Source organism: Fukomys damarensis, unplaced genomic scaffold (genome assembly GCF_012274545.1).
Source record: "Fukomys damarensis isolate Sample0158 unplaced genomic scaffold, DMR_v1.0_HiC HiC_scaffold_19, whole genome shotgun sequence".
Classification (NCBI taxonomy): domain Eukaryota; kingdom Metazoa; phylum Chordata; class Mammalia; order Rodentia; family Bathyergidae; genus Fukomys; species Fukomys damarensis.
The window spans coordinates 707,862-724,446 of record NW_022900931.1 but is presented as its reverse complement, the minus strand read 5'-3'; the positions used below and the strand labels follow the sequence as shown (position 1 = coordinate 724,446).

General features: G+C 54.9%; 1 protein-coding gene across 5 annotated transcripts in view; it reads right to left on the bottom strand.

The window, feature by feature from the left end:
• Positions 1–4,714: 4,714 nt before the first annotated feature.
• Ttll8 (tubulin tyrosine ligase like 8) overlaps positions 4,715–16,585 on the bottom strand; it is a 31,684-nt gene continuing 19,813 nt past the window's right edge. For 2 of the 5 annotated variants that reach the window (XM_010634284.2, XM_010634285.2), the window contains exons 10-14: positions 12,588–12,736; positions 10,624–10,867; positions 8,969–9,404; positions 7,621–8,104; positions 5,464–5,668 (exon numbers count right to left, since the gene is read on the bottom strand). In XM_010634284.2, the coding sequence (XP_010632586.1) occupies positions 5,553–5,668; positions 7,621–8,104; positions 8,969–9,404; positions 10,624–10,867; positions 12,588–12,736 (1,429 nt within the window). In that variant the 3' untranslated portion in view covers positions 5,464–5,552. Of the gene's footprint in view, positions 5,669–7,620; positions 8,105–8,968; positions 9,405–10,623; positions 10,868–12,587; positions 12,737–16,585 lie in introns of all 5 variants that reach the window. The other 3 variants (XM_010634287.1, XM_010634286.1, XM_010634288.2) reach the window with 3 other exon arrangements.

Sequence of the window (16,585 nt, the reverse complement as noted above, 5' to 3'; positions counted from 1 at the left end):
CCCGAGGGCAGAAATCACCTTGATTCTTCTCTACTTTGAATGTTTGCTATCTCCTTTTCTTGTTTAATTCTCTGGCCAGAACGTTCAGCAATGTATTGCAAGAGTTGCAGGGGAGCATCCTGTCTTATTTCTGGTCTTCGGTTCTCGTGACTGTTAACTGTGGGCCGTTCACGGGTGGCCCTTATCCTGTTGAGCAGTTCCCCCCAGTTCCTAATTAAACATTTTTATCATGAAGACTGGGGTTTCCCCAAGTGCTTTTTCTGTAGGAAGCACGAGGACCACCACAAGTTCAAGGCCAGTGAACTACGGGGGACCCTGGAGTTATGACCCACCTGACATACACAGCTTGGGTTACAACTGGAATTTTAGTTTTAACTTAAGACTAAAGTCTTGAGTTATGACCCAAATGTTATCTGCTTGAGCTTCCAGATGGTCTTAGGTATGGATTTAACCCTTAAAGAATACAGGAAGGAACATGATAACATCCTTTCCTGTGTGGTGTTAATTGAAAAATCCTGGGCCAATGTCTCTCTAAGGACACTGAGGTTTGCCTGTATATGAGAGAGAAATTTTGAAGGCTGTAGAGAGGAGCCTGAGACTTCAGTCAACCTACGTGAGTTACAACCAGCCCTAGCGAATGAATTGAGTTCCTAAGTCAAGGGTCCAATGTACATAGGGAGATCCTCTCTCAAAACACCCAAAACAACAAAAACAAATTTAACTGTAACCTCCAAGGTAACCACTAAGAGAAAAAACGAAAAAAAAAAAAAAAACGCAGAAAAAGAAAGACAAAGGGAATAAAAATGATTCATCATAAAAATAAACACCCAAAAAAGTCAGTTGTAGAGGCATTGAAAGGAAAAATAACTCCAGATGTAGAAAACAAATAACTACATGGCAGAAGTCAATCCTTATTTATCAGTCATTGCCATAGATATGTGAATCAAATTTTCCAATTAAAAGGCAGAGACTGGCTGTGCCTCTGGCAAGTGCAAGGTCCTGTGTTTGATCCCCGGTACCAGGGGGGAAAAAAAGGCAGAGACTGGTGGTTGCGTTTAAAAACATAACCAGTCTCCATGCTGCGTACAAAATGCACTTGAGATACAAAGGCACAAGGACACTGAAAGAGGATGGAAGGAGATCTTCCAGGTCACTGGGAACCAGTGAGGGAAGTATTGGTTTTAGACAAAATGGGCTCCCTGCGCAGTACTCTCCAAGACCAGCTGTCCGCCACCCCCAGGCCAGGCTGCCTAAAGCATGGGCTGGACCTGTCTGGCCTGCAGGAATCGGCCAGATTCCTTCTGCAGTCTCCTCGAAGCTCGCCTCTTGACACTTCCTGCAGTCTCTTGTGCTGCATGTTCGGTATAAACCCTTTCTTTCCCGCCTCTGTGGAGAGGACTCCCAGGCCCAGGAGAGTTCATTTTAATTGTTGGTCCCGAGGGTTTCCACAAACCCTCAATTCCATATCTCTGTGTGAATGTCACACCCAGGAGCTGCCCCTGACCCCGCAGTCTGCTCTGCCCTGCTCCTCCCCTCCACCCTGCTAAGCTCAATGGCCTCTGCATCCCCTAATTCTTTTTCTCTTTTCAGCATTGGGGATTGAACCTAAGATCTTCTCACTGAATTTCTTCCTCAGACCTTTTTTTTTTGTACCAGGGATCGAACTCAGGACCTTGCGCTTGCCAGGCAGGTGCAGCACCACTGAGCTACACCCCGACCCAACTTTTTTTTATTTATTCACTTTGAGACATAATCTTTTTGAGTCACTAAACTGTCCAGACTGGGCTTAAACTTTCAATCCTTCTGCCTTAGCCTTCTGGAGTGCCTGGTTACAGGCATGCATCATTGCACCTGACAAACTTCTTAGAGTTTACTCCTTCCTCACCTTTCCTGAGAAGGGATCTTGTTTGTTTTGGTGGCTGAGGGTGTGGGACTCACCCAAGCTGGACAGAGTGAATTTGCCACCTCCAAGCTCCAGCTCCTGACCAGTCCCAGCCCTGCCTGCTGTGTTCCCACATCAGCAGTGGTGCCTTGTCCTGGATCACGGACCCCACCCACTGGTCCCCTTCTCCACACCTGTATACAGGATACTGACACCAATGCCCACTGACCCTTCTGTCCTAAGCTCTTGGCTCCTCTGTCAGAACAGAAGCTCCAAGGCCCCTCTGCAGTGTGTGCAGGTAAAGCCTCGTCTGAGGTCCCCAGGGACCCTGCCTACCCAGGAGCCTCTCGCCCACCTGCCTGGGGTCTGTGCTGGGCACGCTTCACCCCCACCGGGTATCACTCACTTACTCAGCCTCTTTATTGCTGGTCTGCCTTAGTCAGAGAGCAGTGCTCAGAAGGATGACGCAGGCGTCTGCTCTGCCCAGTGGGATGAACGAGTCAGAGGATGCAGACGCCTGAGGACTCGCCCAGGAAGAACGCAGGACCGGAGTAAATCCTGCCTCCTGCAGGTGACCGAGCTGCCCGGGTCTGTCCCCGTTCTAGGGCTCCAGTTCCTCAGGACTTTCCTTCTGGGCGGGTGCGGCCCCTGTGGCGGGGAAGGAGGGTCACTGGCCCAGGCAGTGGGGTGGGCCGTGGGGCCCTGGCTACGCTCTCAGAATCCAGAGTTTGGATCTGCTCAGAGCCCAGCACTGACGCTACCACCACTTGGTGGCAGCACGCGCATGTCCTCCAGCTGGTGCCTCTCCTCTCAGCAGGATGGCGGGACCCCGAGGGCCACAGGACTGTTTCCCTCCTCCGGGGCACAGCAGGACAATCATGAAATCATAAGGAGGCCGCCCCTCTAGCAAATCTCTCATCCCAATCAAGGTCTAGGCATAGCTTGGGGTGCCTCTGTGTGTCTGGGAAGCAGGAGCAGAGCTTGGGCCCGACCCTCATCTCCCACCCCTCAAGCCTGGGTGGGAAGGAGGCACTGCAAGCACAGGAGTCTGGAGATTGACGGCAGAGCCCTGGCTGCCCACCCCCACCCTGCCTGGCCTCTTCAGCCCCTTCCCTGGCCCAGATGCCATACCTTGTGGGGGGCCCTAGTCCTTTACGGGGACCGTCAGGAGAGGGTAGTGTCACACCACGTGACACTGATCCTAAATGACCTGAAGTCCACTGTGGGGACCCTCCTCCCCATGAGTCCCAAAGAATCTCATGTTTTAGGGGAGGCCTGGACCCCTGAGCAGCCCACCCACACCCCCCGGGGGGGCGTGGTGGATGTTGGGTGTCCTGAGGCCCAGCCTAGCGGGAAGCGCTGAATTGCTATCCATTGCCTGGCTTCGTGTCTGGGTGCTGTAACTAGGGGGTTCTTGTCCCTAGCTCAGCACCATTCTAACTGGCACACCTGGACTCCTTGCCCTCACCCCAGGGCCCTGATCTTTGTCCTCCCAGGAAAAGGAATCAGGCCATGGGGTCTACTGGGCAGAGGGGGCTGTGGCCTTGTACACGAAGTAGGCCAGCAGGAGGAGGAACGGCTTGGGCCTAGGCTGCGGTCAGAGTCTGCAGATGACAGCAGCAATATCCCTGTACATGTCCCTGTCACAGCAGTGAAGTGGATACTCTTGGGGGCAGCTTGGAGAGCTCTGTGAGGGTTCCCTGAAGGCCCATGCTGGGGAACCCTGGCCTTCAGCCCTCCATTGAGGAGGGTGCTTGACAGCTTCCATGAATGTGAACCCCTGGTCCACCCCGACTCCATGGCAACAAAGAACAGCTACTACTCTGCTACTGAAAGAGAGGAGACCCTCTCCAACCCCTGTCACCCCAGGTTCAGGCAGATTGGACTCTAGCGGAGGTGGGGGGTCAGATGCTCCAGATGGAGATTGTGGGCTTTCTGTGGATCATCCAGGCAGGATCACAGGAAAATGAATCGGGTCTATCCTCACACTGGTCTATGGAGTAGGTACCGGGGTGGCTGTGCTGAGTCCTGCGTCAGCATCAGTCACTGTGGGCAGTCAGGGCTTCCTGCAGCTGCTTTAGGCAAGGGAGGTCACTGTGCCCACGGGGAACATGGAGAGAGGGGGACATTGAGAGATGTGCTGGGGACCTCAGGCCCGTGGATTATAGGCCTGGGCAGGTCTGAGGCTATGGCTGGAACAGGGTATCCCCACTGTGGAGAGTGGTACCCCCTTTTCAGCCAGGCAAGAACATAGACTCTGGTTGAGGCAGAAGGGCCACAGTCCTCTACCCAGCCTCCCACCCAGGCCCCACTAATCTGCAGGGTTGCACTGGAATTCAAGTCCCTACTGGACTCTGGGTACCCCACCTGCACTGCCAGAAAACAGGTACCAGGCTGCAGCCCCTTGGGAGGGAAAGCCCAGTGTTAGCTTCTGGCCAGCTCCAAGACAGGCAACCAGGACCCCACACAGGCCCAGGGCTCCTGATGGCTCCCAGTAGCCACACTGCAGAAGAGCCAAGGAGGCAGAGGCCAGAAGTTCACTCACACTGACACCCTCCTCATGGGGCTCAGACTAGGCCTGCCTGCAAGTGCCATCCCAACTATGCTATCTCAGGGCCATGAGGAAGGAGGTGCCGATGACCTGGGGTGGACGACCTCTAGGAAGCGACAGGCCATGGGGAGAGGGTACTAGGGAGGGACTGGCAGCTAGGTCAAGATCCCCCCAGTCCTGTGTCCCTGGAGGCTGAGAAGCAGCCCTGCTAGGTATGTTTCTATTTCTGTTATAGAACAGGTAGAGCAGGAAACTTACAAAGAAGAGAGGTTTATTTGGCTTGTTGTTCTGAAGGCTGAGAGGCCAGAGCATGGGCCAGTGTCAAAGGCACTTGGTAACCTCTGAGCTGTGTCAGAGAGCATTACATGGTCACACTGGGGAGTGTAAGGGGCCCCGTTGAGATGCTCCAGTGACCGGAAAGGATCTACCCACCACAGGTCCTGTGGAGTCCCACGCTCCACACCTGCCTTTGGGACCAGTGTCTAGACATGAACTCCCAGGGACACACTCTAGCCACCACAGACCTCCCAGGGCCCAGAAAGCCAGTCCTGGTCACCCTGCAGATGCCCTGTCCAGGGCCAATGCCAGCCCCTGGGCATCCAAGGCCAGAGAGGCCTGGGGCTCTGCCCACACCGGTGTCTCCAAGTGAACCCCACCTGCCTGGCTCACTGACCACCATGGCCAGGGGTCTAGGGGGCATGACACCAAGGGGTCCACTTGAGGGTGGCCCCTCCCTCCCCCTAGGAGGGGTTAAAGGGTCAAGGTCAGCATGGCCAGGTTTGCTCAAAACATGAGTACATAAGATGAGCCAGGGTCCTGTGGGACCGCTGTGGCTGGGGCCAGGGCAGTCATCAGCGAGGAGAGGCTTGTCCTGGGCTATGGTGTCTGGGACAGGGACAGGGACAGGGGCAGCGGCAAGGACCCTACGAGGACAAGAACATGGGCAGAGCAGGGACAGCGACAGGGCAGTGGGACGCGCACCCTACGAATACAAATGCGGAGACTGTGCAATTTCTCTAACATAGCTCTGGTTACATGGCCCGCGTCCACGAGCGGCTGCCTAGGGCCTCGGGCTCCTTGCGGTCCGGGGTCACGGTCCTCTTCACGGGGTCCCGAGCCTCACAAAGCAGGAGCCCTGAGGATGGCGGCGGAGAAGGAGCCGCAGCGTTTGCAGGGCCGCAGGCTTGTAGATGAGCAGCTACACACAAGGCACGGGGTGGGATTGCTCGGGGGACCTGCAAGGAGAGGGCGCTCAGACCCGTGGCCATCTGAGACGGCACCCACCGCCTCCAGATCTAGACGTGGAGACTGCGCCCACCCAGGTCCAGATGTGCACCCCCATCTACGAGCCCAGGCGGCGACACCCACACTGACTCCAACCACTCCTGTTCCTGGGCGAACCGACCACGCCCACTGACGACCACACCCAAGGCCACATCCTCTGCAGCTGAGACCACCCCCGACACCCCTAGACTGTGACCGCAAGCCACGCCCTTCAAACAAAAATCCACGCCCATTGAGCGTCCCGCCCTAGAGTCTCGCCCAGTCCAGTCTCTGCTAGCCAACCTCTCCCACTTCCCCGGTGTCCCTCCGCCTGCCTCCCACCTACGGGACCCAGGTGGGCAGGACGAGAGGGCGCTGTGCCAGACACAGCCGGAACCAGAACACAGCACCCTCCAGAACTCCAGCTGGGTGGTAAAGGCAGGAGGATGCTGCAAACACAGAAGACGTGTGGGCGGGGCGGGACCGGGACCCCCCCCAACACACTCACCAGCCCTTGGCAAATTCTCCCTTGTTGGCCAGTGGTCTTAGCCCTTCCTTCATCCCCAAGGACCCAGGGTCCCTGGACACCGACAGGCCTCCTCAAGGCGGGGGCACAGGGCAACCAGGAGATATGGGATGGAGGTCCTGCACCACAGCCCTGTCCCACATGCTCCCTGAGGCCACAGGTGACAGGCCCAAGGGCGGGTCAGGGGCTCTGTCACCCTGCGCTAGGGCCAGAAAGTGTCTCTTTGCACCGAGTAAGGGTTCAGGGCTGAAGGAGAGGATGGTCCCGGGCCTTCATGAGAGAGGGAGTTGGGGAGGCTGTGTGCGGGGCACAGGTAGGAACACCAAGCCCTTGGTGAGGGAGGTGCAGCATATGGACAGCATCTCAGCTGGTGAAACAGGAAGGCAAGACCAGGCCCAAGCAGGGAAGGGTGCCCATGGGGCATCCTGGGTGTGGGGGATGGAGAGCACCTGGCAGGGGGAGGCCTCCACCCCCAGTAAGCAGCACCCCCATGCAAAGGTGAGGCAGGAGCTCACTGTGCACACCGTTCTGCCCTCAGTACAGCGCACAGGAGGAGACACCCATGGGAGATGGACCCCAGCAGCTCAGGGACAACCGGTTTTCTGAGCATTGGCCTATGGGTTTGGAGCCTCTTCCTCCACATCTGGGAAGGAGCACAGACTCCCCATGATTGTTTCTAAAATGAGCAGTTTACAAATACAAAACAGCAGACAGAACAAGGCCAATGACTGGGGGTGAGGGGAGAGCAGGGACAAGGGGAAAAAAATGAGAACCAAGACCTGTCATGTAAAGGTACAGGATCCCAATAATGAATGTAGTGTACTGTATACCTAGATTGTACCAATAAACTCAATTTTTAAAAAATGAACAAGGCCGATGACTTCACCTGTTAGAATCACCACATCATCAGGCACAAAAACCACGAAATTTCAAATGCAATGTAGGAAGTACAGGCAAGGGAAAGAAACCATAAAGGGTAAACACATACTTTTCTTCTTGTTTCTTTTTGGTGCTGTCCTTTCTGGGCTGCATGCTCTAGGGTACCACAGAAGCTCTGGGGCCGACACAGCCCATCATGCCTTCCTTCTTCCACAACCATCAGCCCCCTCAGAACTCGCAAGAACCATGGTGCTGGGCAAACACTCTGACTCCCCACCCCACACCCTCAGTGACAGCGAGACGTGAGCACCATCCGCCCTTGTCCTACCAAGGGGAATTCACTGGAATTGCTGCCCAGGGCCTCATTTTGCTGCTGTTGGACTGGCCACACTCACTGAGATCCCAGTGGTCCCCAGTCTGCCCTGTGCCCTGCTGCAGGATGCATCCTGGCCTCCCTCCCTGAGCCCACACAAACACAGGGGACAGGGACAAGACAAAGGCACCTCTCTGCAAGGTTACCTGGTGCCGGGGGCAGCCCATTCAGGGCACCAGACACCATCCTCAGGCTCTGAGGCACGGGCACCAGGGGCTGAACACTTGGAGAGTCCAGAGCTGCAAGTCGGGCAGGCTGAGCCTTGGCCAGGATGCTCCTCAGGCCCACAGAGTCCATGGGCTGCCAGCTGCAGGTGGGGCGTGCCTGTCTCTTGTGGGGTTCAGTGTGGCTGTGCCTCACCCCACGTCCCCTCTCACCTGCCGCAGGCCATGGGGGCACAGAAACCTTCTTGTCCCCCAGGGTCCCATCCCGAGGCACAGGGGTGGGAAAAGGGCCACCCACCAGGTCCATCATGGCCGAGGGACGTGACACTTTAAGCATCTGAGCCTCTGGGAGCAACGCTGAGACACTGACAGTGGGAATGGGTGGCATCTGCCTCTTGGCCCTCCTCACGCTCACACCTTCCACGCAGACGTCCGTCACGCTGAAAGGCGGCAGCTCCACGGCAGGCTGGGAGGAAGGGTGCAGATTAGGGGACCCGCACGCACTCCAGGGTGCTGTCTAGAGGCCAGAGGTCCCTCTTCGGGTAGAAACCAGCTGAGCCTGCCAGGAGGTCTGAATGACCCCAACAACCTCTACACCCTGCAGTCCCATCTTCACACCAACGGGCACCCCAGCACCTGTTCAGTTGCCAGTTGCCATGAAGACAATGGAAAGAGCCACACAAAAGCCCCAAGAGGAGTGAAAAGAGGTGGGCCCTGAATTTCTGGGAAATCTGCCCTCCCGCTTCCAGACATGAGCGTTGCTCCTGGCTTTGCCTAACCCTTCCTTTCCAGTCTTCACCCTGTTTCAGGACCTCCTGTTGGGTTCAGAAGCTGCTTTGTGAATTTCACTCTGAGTCCCCTACACTGCTAGATTGGTCTGTTTATCAGTTTCACAGTTCTGAGAGGGGAAAGGGCCCAGCTTGGGCTTGGAAATCAGTGAAAACTTGGGCAGGCCTGGGGTCCCAGGCAGAAGTCCAGAGGCAAAGACCTGGCCAGCTGGAAGGTTCAGAGAGGAGCATCCCCAGGAGCCCCCCACAGGACCAGGAAAGAATAATACGCCCAGGCCACGGCCCCAGGGACCGGGTGAGCAGAGCTTCCAGGACCCCAGGTGTCCAGCAGCAAGCTCTTCACTTAGTCTAGATGAGGAGGCTGAGACAGGAAGATTGAGGATGGCCCAGGCCTGCAGGCATCTGAGCCTGGCCAGAGCTGGAAGCAAGATCCACATCCAAGGCTCTAGTAGGACTGCTGGCCTGCAGCTCCATCCGGCTTCCAGGGCCCAGGAGGCAGAGCTGTCTGCAGCGCAGGGCTACCAACCCCGGAATGTGCTCACCTGCCACCACAGAAGCTCGAAGTGGCCGATGTCGCAGTTTCGGTCAAGCCTGCGGTCCACCACGACCTTGATGGTGTCTTCCTGCACCTGGGCGCACAGCTGGGCTGTGACAGGTGTTGATGGGTGCATGGTGGGGCTGGAGTTGATCTCGATAAGCCAAGGCCTGAAGTCTTGACCCAGGACGAAGTCAGCACCGTAGAGCTCAAAGCTGTTCTTGCGAGGCTCCACGTGGCCCTGGGCCACCTTCATGGCATGGGTGACAGCCCTCTTCATGGACGGGTAGATGAGGCTGCCCCACACAGCCCCGTGGCCCTGGCCCTGCAGGTACTCCTGGAACTGGGTGCTGCTCCACATGTTGTGGCTGGGCAGCAGTGGGCTGCGCCCCTTTTCATTCTGGAGGTGCTTCTGGATGGCGTTGTTGCACAAGTGGATGGCGCTGCAGGCAGAGTGCCCGTAAGGCCAGTGGTGCCTCTGCCATTGGCCCTGCAGGCACCCATGCTCGGGCCAGTGGTGGCGGGAGGAGCCTGAGCTGCAACACTGGATGGGGAAGGGAGGAGGGAGCCCTCCCATCCAGGGCCACCCACGGGGCATCGGTGTAAGGGCTTCCCCACCTCGGTGTCCCTACTCGCTCATCCCAGCAGGGGCACCAGCCCTTGAAGGGCTGATTGGGAAGGTGAGGTGAAATCAGGGAGGTCAGGGGAATTTCTACTTTATTTATACTCTCGCCTTGTTCTGAATGAATTTGAAACAAATGGTATCTTTGAAATCATAAATACTACATTTCGAGCTAAGAGGATTTTCATCTGAGCGGTCAGTGATCAGGCAGGCACAGGGCTAGGAATCAGATGGGCTCAGAAAACAGAAACAAGTCTCTGCCAGCTAGAAGGGAGTCTGGAAAGTCAGAAATGGTGGCACAAAGGCCATGGTGCTCATACTCATGACTTTAACTCCATCCAGTCTGCACCTGTGGGGCCACACCTGCTCACGTGTTGGTTCAGGGACTTACCTGAGGGCCAGATGGAGAGGCAGGGCTCAGCCAGCCAGCCCAAGGCCTAGAGGAGTGGCCCAGGGGTGGGGCCAGGGTCCCTGGGCCCTTTCTGCACAGAGAGTCTGGGTCCAGAGGTGGGAAGCACTGATGTGGGAGCCTGCAGCGGCTTCTCCTGGCCCAGCCCAGGCAGGACCTCAGGGGTGTAACCTCACCAGTATGACCTCAGGGGCATGACCTTCCAGGTGTGACCTCACAGGAGAGACATCACAAGTATGACCTTACAGATGTGACCTCAGGAGCGTGACCTTGGGGGCTTGACTCCCCATGTGGCCACCCCAAGCCTGGGGACATAGTTCATCTCCAGCAAGTTCTCAGTCCTCTGGACTCTGAATGACCTCCTGAGAAATTCCTCAGGATGTCCATACCCTCATGGCCCTGGCCTGGCTGCTGAGTGACATTTACAAAACCCCCAGAGGAAGCCATCCAGGTGGAAGGCTGCAGGCACCCTCTGCTGTGGGGACAGCCAATCTCTGAGGTTCACAGCTAGCTCCTGCCACGAGGGAACCTGCTGGTCGTGGGGTTCACCTAGCCGGCACCCTGTCCTGGGTCTGTCTGTGCTTGTGCCCAGTGGCTCGCTAGCACATCCCCAGGCCCAGAACCCACTGACCTGTCCAGGCTGTCCAGGGAGAAGCGCCGTGTGGAGAAGCGCAGGTAGCTCTCCTTGTAGAACCAGATGGTCAGGGGGTTCCAGTCGGTGACCAGGAACCACTGCCTGATGTCAAATTTAGTGTCATAGATCAGCAGCGGCGTCTCGATGTACTTCTGCACCACCCACCTGTTGTCCCGGGAGGGTAGGTGTTCGGCAGCCACCAGTGCCAGGATGTCCTCCAAGCGATCCATGCACACTATGTCTGCAAGGGGCAGCTGCTCAGCCAGTGCCACACATCCCCACACCCTGGCAGGACAGAGGCAGCATGGCCAGGCACAGAGCCAACCCCACCCTAGAGAGGCCTGAGACCCAGGAACGGCAGGGTGTGCAGGACACGTTCAGGTGGTGGGGTCCCGGAGGGGTTCCAGGGGATAGACACTAAAGTGATGGACAGAGGGGAAGAGCCAGGCAAGTGGTGGCACCTACACCTCCCGGTCTCCCTCTGCTTGTGCACTTTTCCCCCTTACCCCCCACCAGGTGGGCCATGTGACCCAGGTGACCAGGGACACATGGGACAAGCGTCACCGTATGATGCAGAGTGTGATGCCAGAGCAGGCCCTCCAGCCCACTTTTCTCTGCTGTGACACCCTGAGGCCTCAGGGGAGAGGCTATAAAAAGGCCACCATCTACCCAGGCTGCCTGCAATGTGTGACAAGCACAACTGAGAGGTGAAGTGTTTCACTAAGTGCTGCCGAGGTTTCGGGCTGCTTGTTTCACAGCACCATCTGGCCTGTTCTGACTGACACAAGGTGGAGGGAGCTCTGTCCACGGATCTCCAAAGCCTTAGGTGTCCTCTCACAAACCGCAAGCTTTCACTTCTTAGCTGGAGGGAGTGAGGATCTTCCTTAGGACACAGCAGCGAGCCACTATCAGAGAGCAGAGCACTCGTTCTAAATGGGGTCTGAGGTGTCCGCGATGGAAGTACGGGCCGGCCAGACAGATGGGAGGAGACAAAGGCTGCCCAGGAAGAGGAGTGGGCTCCGCACAGAGCCGAGGAGAAGCACAAGCACACACACACGTGCACACACACGTACACGCACAGCCAGGCAAGGGGTGCTCAAAGGGGCAGGAGGAAGCCCTGAACATGTGCAGGACACCAGGAGCATGGGCCATGTAGGCCCAAGACCAGGTTACTTCAAGACAGAAGATGACATTCAGGCCCAAATGCAACACAGCCTACACCCATAAAGATTTTAAAAATCACTTGTGAACCTAAAAAAGTTCTTCAAAGTAACTCGAGAGGCAAATAGAATATCCAAACTAAAAGTGAAGTCTACATAGATAGTACAAAGATGAGGACATAAATCGGACTGTGCAGTCAATGTTGGTGCGGCCTCAGAGCTTTTATTACTGCATGAGGAAGAGGAATGGGAAAATACCTCACAGAAAAGCCGAAAAAACACAACCAAAAGTCGATTCTTTGGGAACATAAATAAGATTAGAAAAATCACTGTGAAGTCCTACACACACACACACACACACACACACACACACACGTCAGGAAAACAGAGAAGACAATCACAGCGGCAGCTCAAGGACAGGGAAAGAGACCTGAGCGGCGGAGGAACGGCCACCACTGAGAGAATGTAAAAGGCACCCAGGATCTGCCTTCTGGAGAGGCAGCGTTTGGGTGGGGAGAGAGCTCATTTCTTTCAGAGGTCAGCCTGTTGCTCACATCCACCAAAGCGATATGAAAAAGGAAACCGGGGAGCAACTGAACTTTCACATACAAAGAAGAAAGCCCCAAGGAGCCACTACACCAGGGTAGCAGCACCAGAGGCCACTTGGAGTCCAAGCCCCACACTGGCTGGGATCCAGTGCCCGTTCCCTCCCATGTAAAGACTGTGCTTCACTCTGGCACAAGTAGTGGCTGTCACAGCGGTGACCTGCCCTTGGGGAGCACCCATCCCCAGGGAACTCACCCCGGCCCCGGGACTTGGCCGCGGGCTTTATAATCCAGATGTTCCGCAGCCCGTCGACCTCTGTCTGAGGGTTCACGGACTTAATTTTATTCAGCAGAGCCTGGCACTGCGAAAAGTAATTTCTTGAATTGAAGATGAAAGCATCGCCACTAAAAAGCAAGATCCAGAAAGTGTGTGAGGCTCAGAGACAGTGCTGGCCCCACTGAGAGTGGGCACTGCTAGGACGGGTGGCAGCTGACCTGGTGGGGAAGGATGGGGCGGGATGCGGGGGGGACAATGAGGACGTGGACCTGTGAGGCTGCGCCTGGGCAGGGCATGTCAAGGACCCCTCTGTGGGTCTGGACTGATGTGCACCTCAGGACACTCTGTTCCCAGGCTCTGCCTGTCAATGGTACCCGTACCATCCCCCACTACTGTGCCCAACTTCCGGGCTAGAAAGCTTGACATTTCCGACCCCAACACCATGTTGGGGGACTGACTCAGGAAGCCACTAGGGAACAAAGGCAGGGGTCAGCAGAGCTGTCCCTGTAGTCTGGGGAGACCACAGGTAGAGGATGAACAGCCCCACAGTCCCCAAAGCTGGCCTCAGACATGTGGGAGGCTCAGAGCCAGGGAGAAAGCATCCATATAGGCACCCTGCACATGTCCCAAGGCCACCAGGCACAACTCAGGCTGAGGCCCTGGGGCATGGGTTGGGGACAGGGGACATCTGTGTTCTGTTCACTACTAGGTAGGGAGGGCAGCATTCAAGAGGAGTAAGTGTGGGGTCTCTAGTCAGCTGGGTGAGGCCCCTGCCACTGTGTAGCTGCGGCCAGGGGCAAGAGTGCAGAGCCCCTGGCAGTGACAGCACCTCGGCTGGCTGAAGGAGTAGGGTGACAGGGTGGGTGGTGGCCCTCCCCAAAGGCTGTCCAGACTTTGGGGCCTTACATGATGTCTGACTCCAAGGAAGGCAGGACAGCTCAGCTGTCCTTGATGAGGACATGGTACCCACAGAGGCAGCGGGCCCTCAGGGTTTCCAGAACACCTTCCTGGCTTACAGGGGACAGTCCTAGGCTGTCCTGTTGTGACAAGGTCACAAGCAAGCCCCTGGTGACACAGTTGTCATGGCTTTGGTGTTTTCCATCCCATGGGAAGGCAGCCCTCACCGCCTCTCCCTGACATCTGAACCCCAGGTCCAGGAGGAGACCTCCTGGGGAGAAGGGGCCCTAGCTCACACCATGGTGGGGACAGAGGGTGATGACCGGGGTGTGAAAGCCAGCGGAGGCTGGGGCAGGAGGTTGGCAGAAAGTTTCAGGAATCATAGCCTCGGGTTTGGTACATCCCACACCCATCAAAGAACAAACAGGGTCCCTCCAGACCCTTTCTGAGAAAGAACCTTCCGTCCTGGAGCATGGTGCCCACCCCAGGGCCTGGGATACTCAGGGACCACCTCCAACCTGCTGTAGGGGCCCCTCCAGGCCAGGCACCCACTCTCGTGATCTGCATAGGGTTGTCCTGGGGCCTAATGCTGCTGCTTCGAGGTGACACCCAGAACGTCTTTCTACAAAACCGTGATTGGAGTTGTTTTCACGTACGTTTCCCGAGTGGCTAGAGATGAAGAACACTTCTTCATATACTTATCAGCCATTTGGACTTCTTCTTTTGAGAAGTGTCTGTTTAGTTCCTGTGTCCAGTTTTCGGTTGGGTCACTTGCTTTTGAGCTCTACGTATTAATCCTGCATGAGAAGAGCAGCTGGCAGCCTTTTCTTCCCACTCTGTAGGTTGTCTCTTCACTCTATTGGTGTTTTCCTCTGCTGAGCAGAAGCTTTTTTTTTTTCTGGTACCGGGGATCAAACTTGGGTCCTCGCACTTAGAAGGCAGGTGGTGCAGAAGCTTTTTAATATGTGATACCACTTGCTGATTCTTGATGTTATTTCCTGTGCTAATTGGGGTTCTGTTCAGAAGTCCTTGCCTGTGCTCAGGGTTTCAGGTGTTTCCCCTATGTTATCATCCGGGAGTTTAAACTTTCTGTTTACACATCTAGGTCTCTGATCCATTTGATTTGATTTTAGTGCAAGGTGAGCGATATGGGTCTAGTTTCATTCTTCTGCATATGGATAATCAGTTTTCTGATTAGCACTGTTTCTTAGAGGCTGTCTTTTCTCCAGTATGTGTTTTTGGCCCCTTCGTCAAAAAAATCAGATGGCTGAAGGTGCCTGGAGTTCTGGGCTTCCTGTTCAATTCCTTTGGTCTACTATCTATTTTTGCGCTAGAAAAATGTTATTTTGTTACCATAGCTCCTGTGAAGAATGTTATTGTTTTTTTTGTTTTGTTTGGTTTGGTTTTGGTTTTTTTTGGTACCAGGGATTGAACTCCGGTCCTTGCGCTTGCAAGGCAGGCCACCGAACCACTGAGCTAAATCCCTGGCCCTGTTATTGGTATTTTAATCGATTTCTTAAATCTATATGACACTTTGGTAATATGGCCATTTCAACAATATCCTGCATATCCAGGAACAGGAGATGTCTTTCCATTTTCTAACATCTTCAAACTCTTTGTTCAGAGTTTTGAGTTTTCATTATACTTCCTTCAGAATGGCCGTTATCAAGAACACACAAAAACCAAAGCTTAGGGCCAGGGATTTGGCTCAGTGGTTCCAGTGCCTGCCTCGCAAGCACAAGGGCCTGAGTTCAATCCCTGGTACCAAAAAAAAAAAAAAACAAAAAACCAAAGCTTGTGAGGAGGTGCGAGGGAAAGGAAACTCTTCTTATTTTGTCGGCGGGATTGTAAACCAGTACAACCATTATGGAAATCAGTATGAAGAGTCCTTAAAAAACTAAAAATAGAAATTCCATTTGACTCAGCTATACCTTTCCTGGAAATATTTCTGAAAGAATTAAAGATATCATACTATAGCGGTCCACGAATACCCACAGTTCCTAATAGCTGAGCCCTGGAAACGGCCCGGATGCTCACTGACAGATGAACGGATAAAGAAAAGGCACTATACATACACCTTGGAACATTAGTGAGCCATCAAGAAGAATGAAGCCATGTGATTTCCAGGAAGATATGGAGCCTGAGACCATAACGTTAGGTGAAATAAGATGCAGAAAGTTCACACAACTCTCTTCTATGAGAAGCCCAAAATATAAATAAAGAGTAAAATAAAGGAGAGATGGGGAAACATATTTTGGAGATGAAGATGGGGATCAGGGGAATAAGTGAGGACGGCGGGGGTTTGGAGAAGGCTAAAGGAATCGAGGATGACCAAGGTATGATGTACACCATACCAGTTCCCCAAACAAGCACTCATTTCTTTAAAAAGAAAACATGGCTGAGAGCACAGGGCCAGCTCAAGAGTGAATTGCCCCGGTTTGCCGCTCTCTTTGGTACTCAGATCAGGGTGCAAACGCTTTGGCTTCCGGAAGGTGCCACACTGTTCTGTTCCTGTGGTGGCAACTTGACAGCACCTCAACTCTGCCACCGGGCAGGGTCCCCTTTTCTGAGCTTGGCATCGGTGGACCCCGTGCCTTCCTCATCACAGCTGTGTCAGCAGCTTTGGGTTATGAGGCAAGGTCTTCTGAGGACAGATGTTTTCATGCCTCTTGAATAAGGACCAAGCAGCAGACAGGCTGCTCACAGGAGACGTGGACACCCAAGTTTCTAGGAACTGCCTGGGACTTTTCTAGAGGCTGTGCCACCTGCAGGCCTTCCCCGTGGCACCTGCATCAGGTGTCAGCACCTGACACTTGTCTCAGCTGTGCTGGGGTGCAGTGTCCCTCACTGAAGAGCAGAGATCCTGAGCCCCCAATTGTGTCTCACTGGATACCTGGTGCCCTTCTTTGTGAAGAGCCTTGCCAACCTCTGAGCATCTCTTCTTACTGACTGGCGTCTTCCGCACTGTCTGGATCAGAAGCTGTTCCTCCACCGGCCCTTGTTTTCTCACTCTCCTTTAGAGTGTTTTTAAAGAAACTGTTGGAAGTACTGGGGACTGAACCCAGGACTTTTCCACTGTA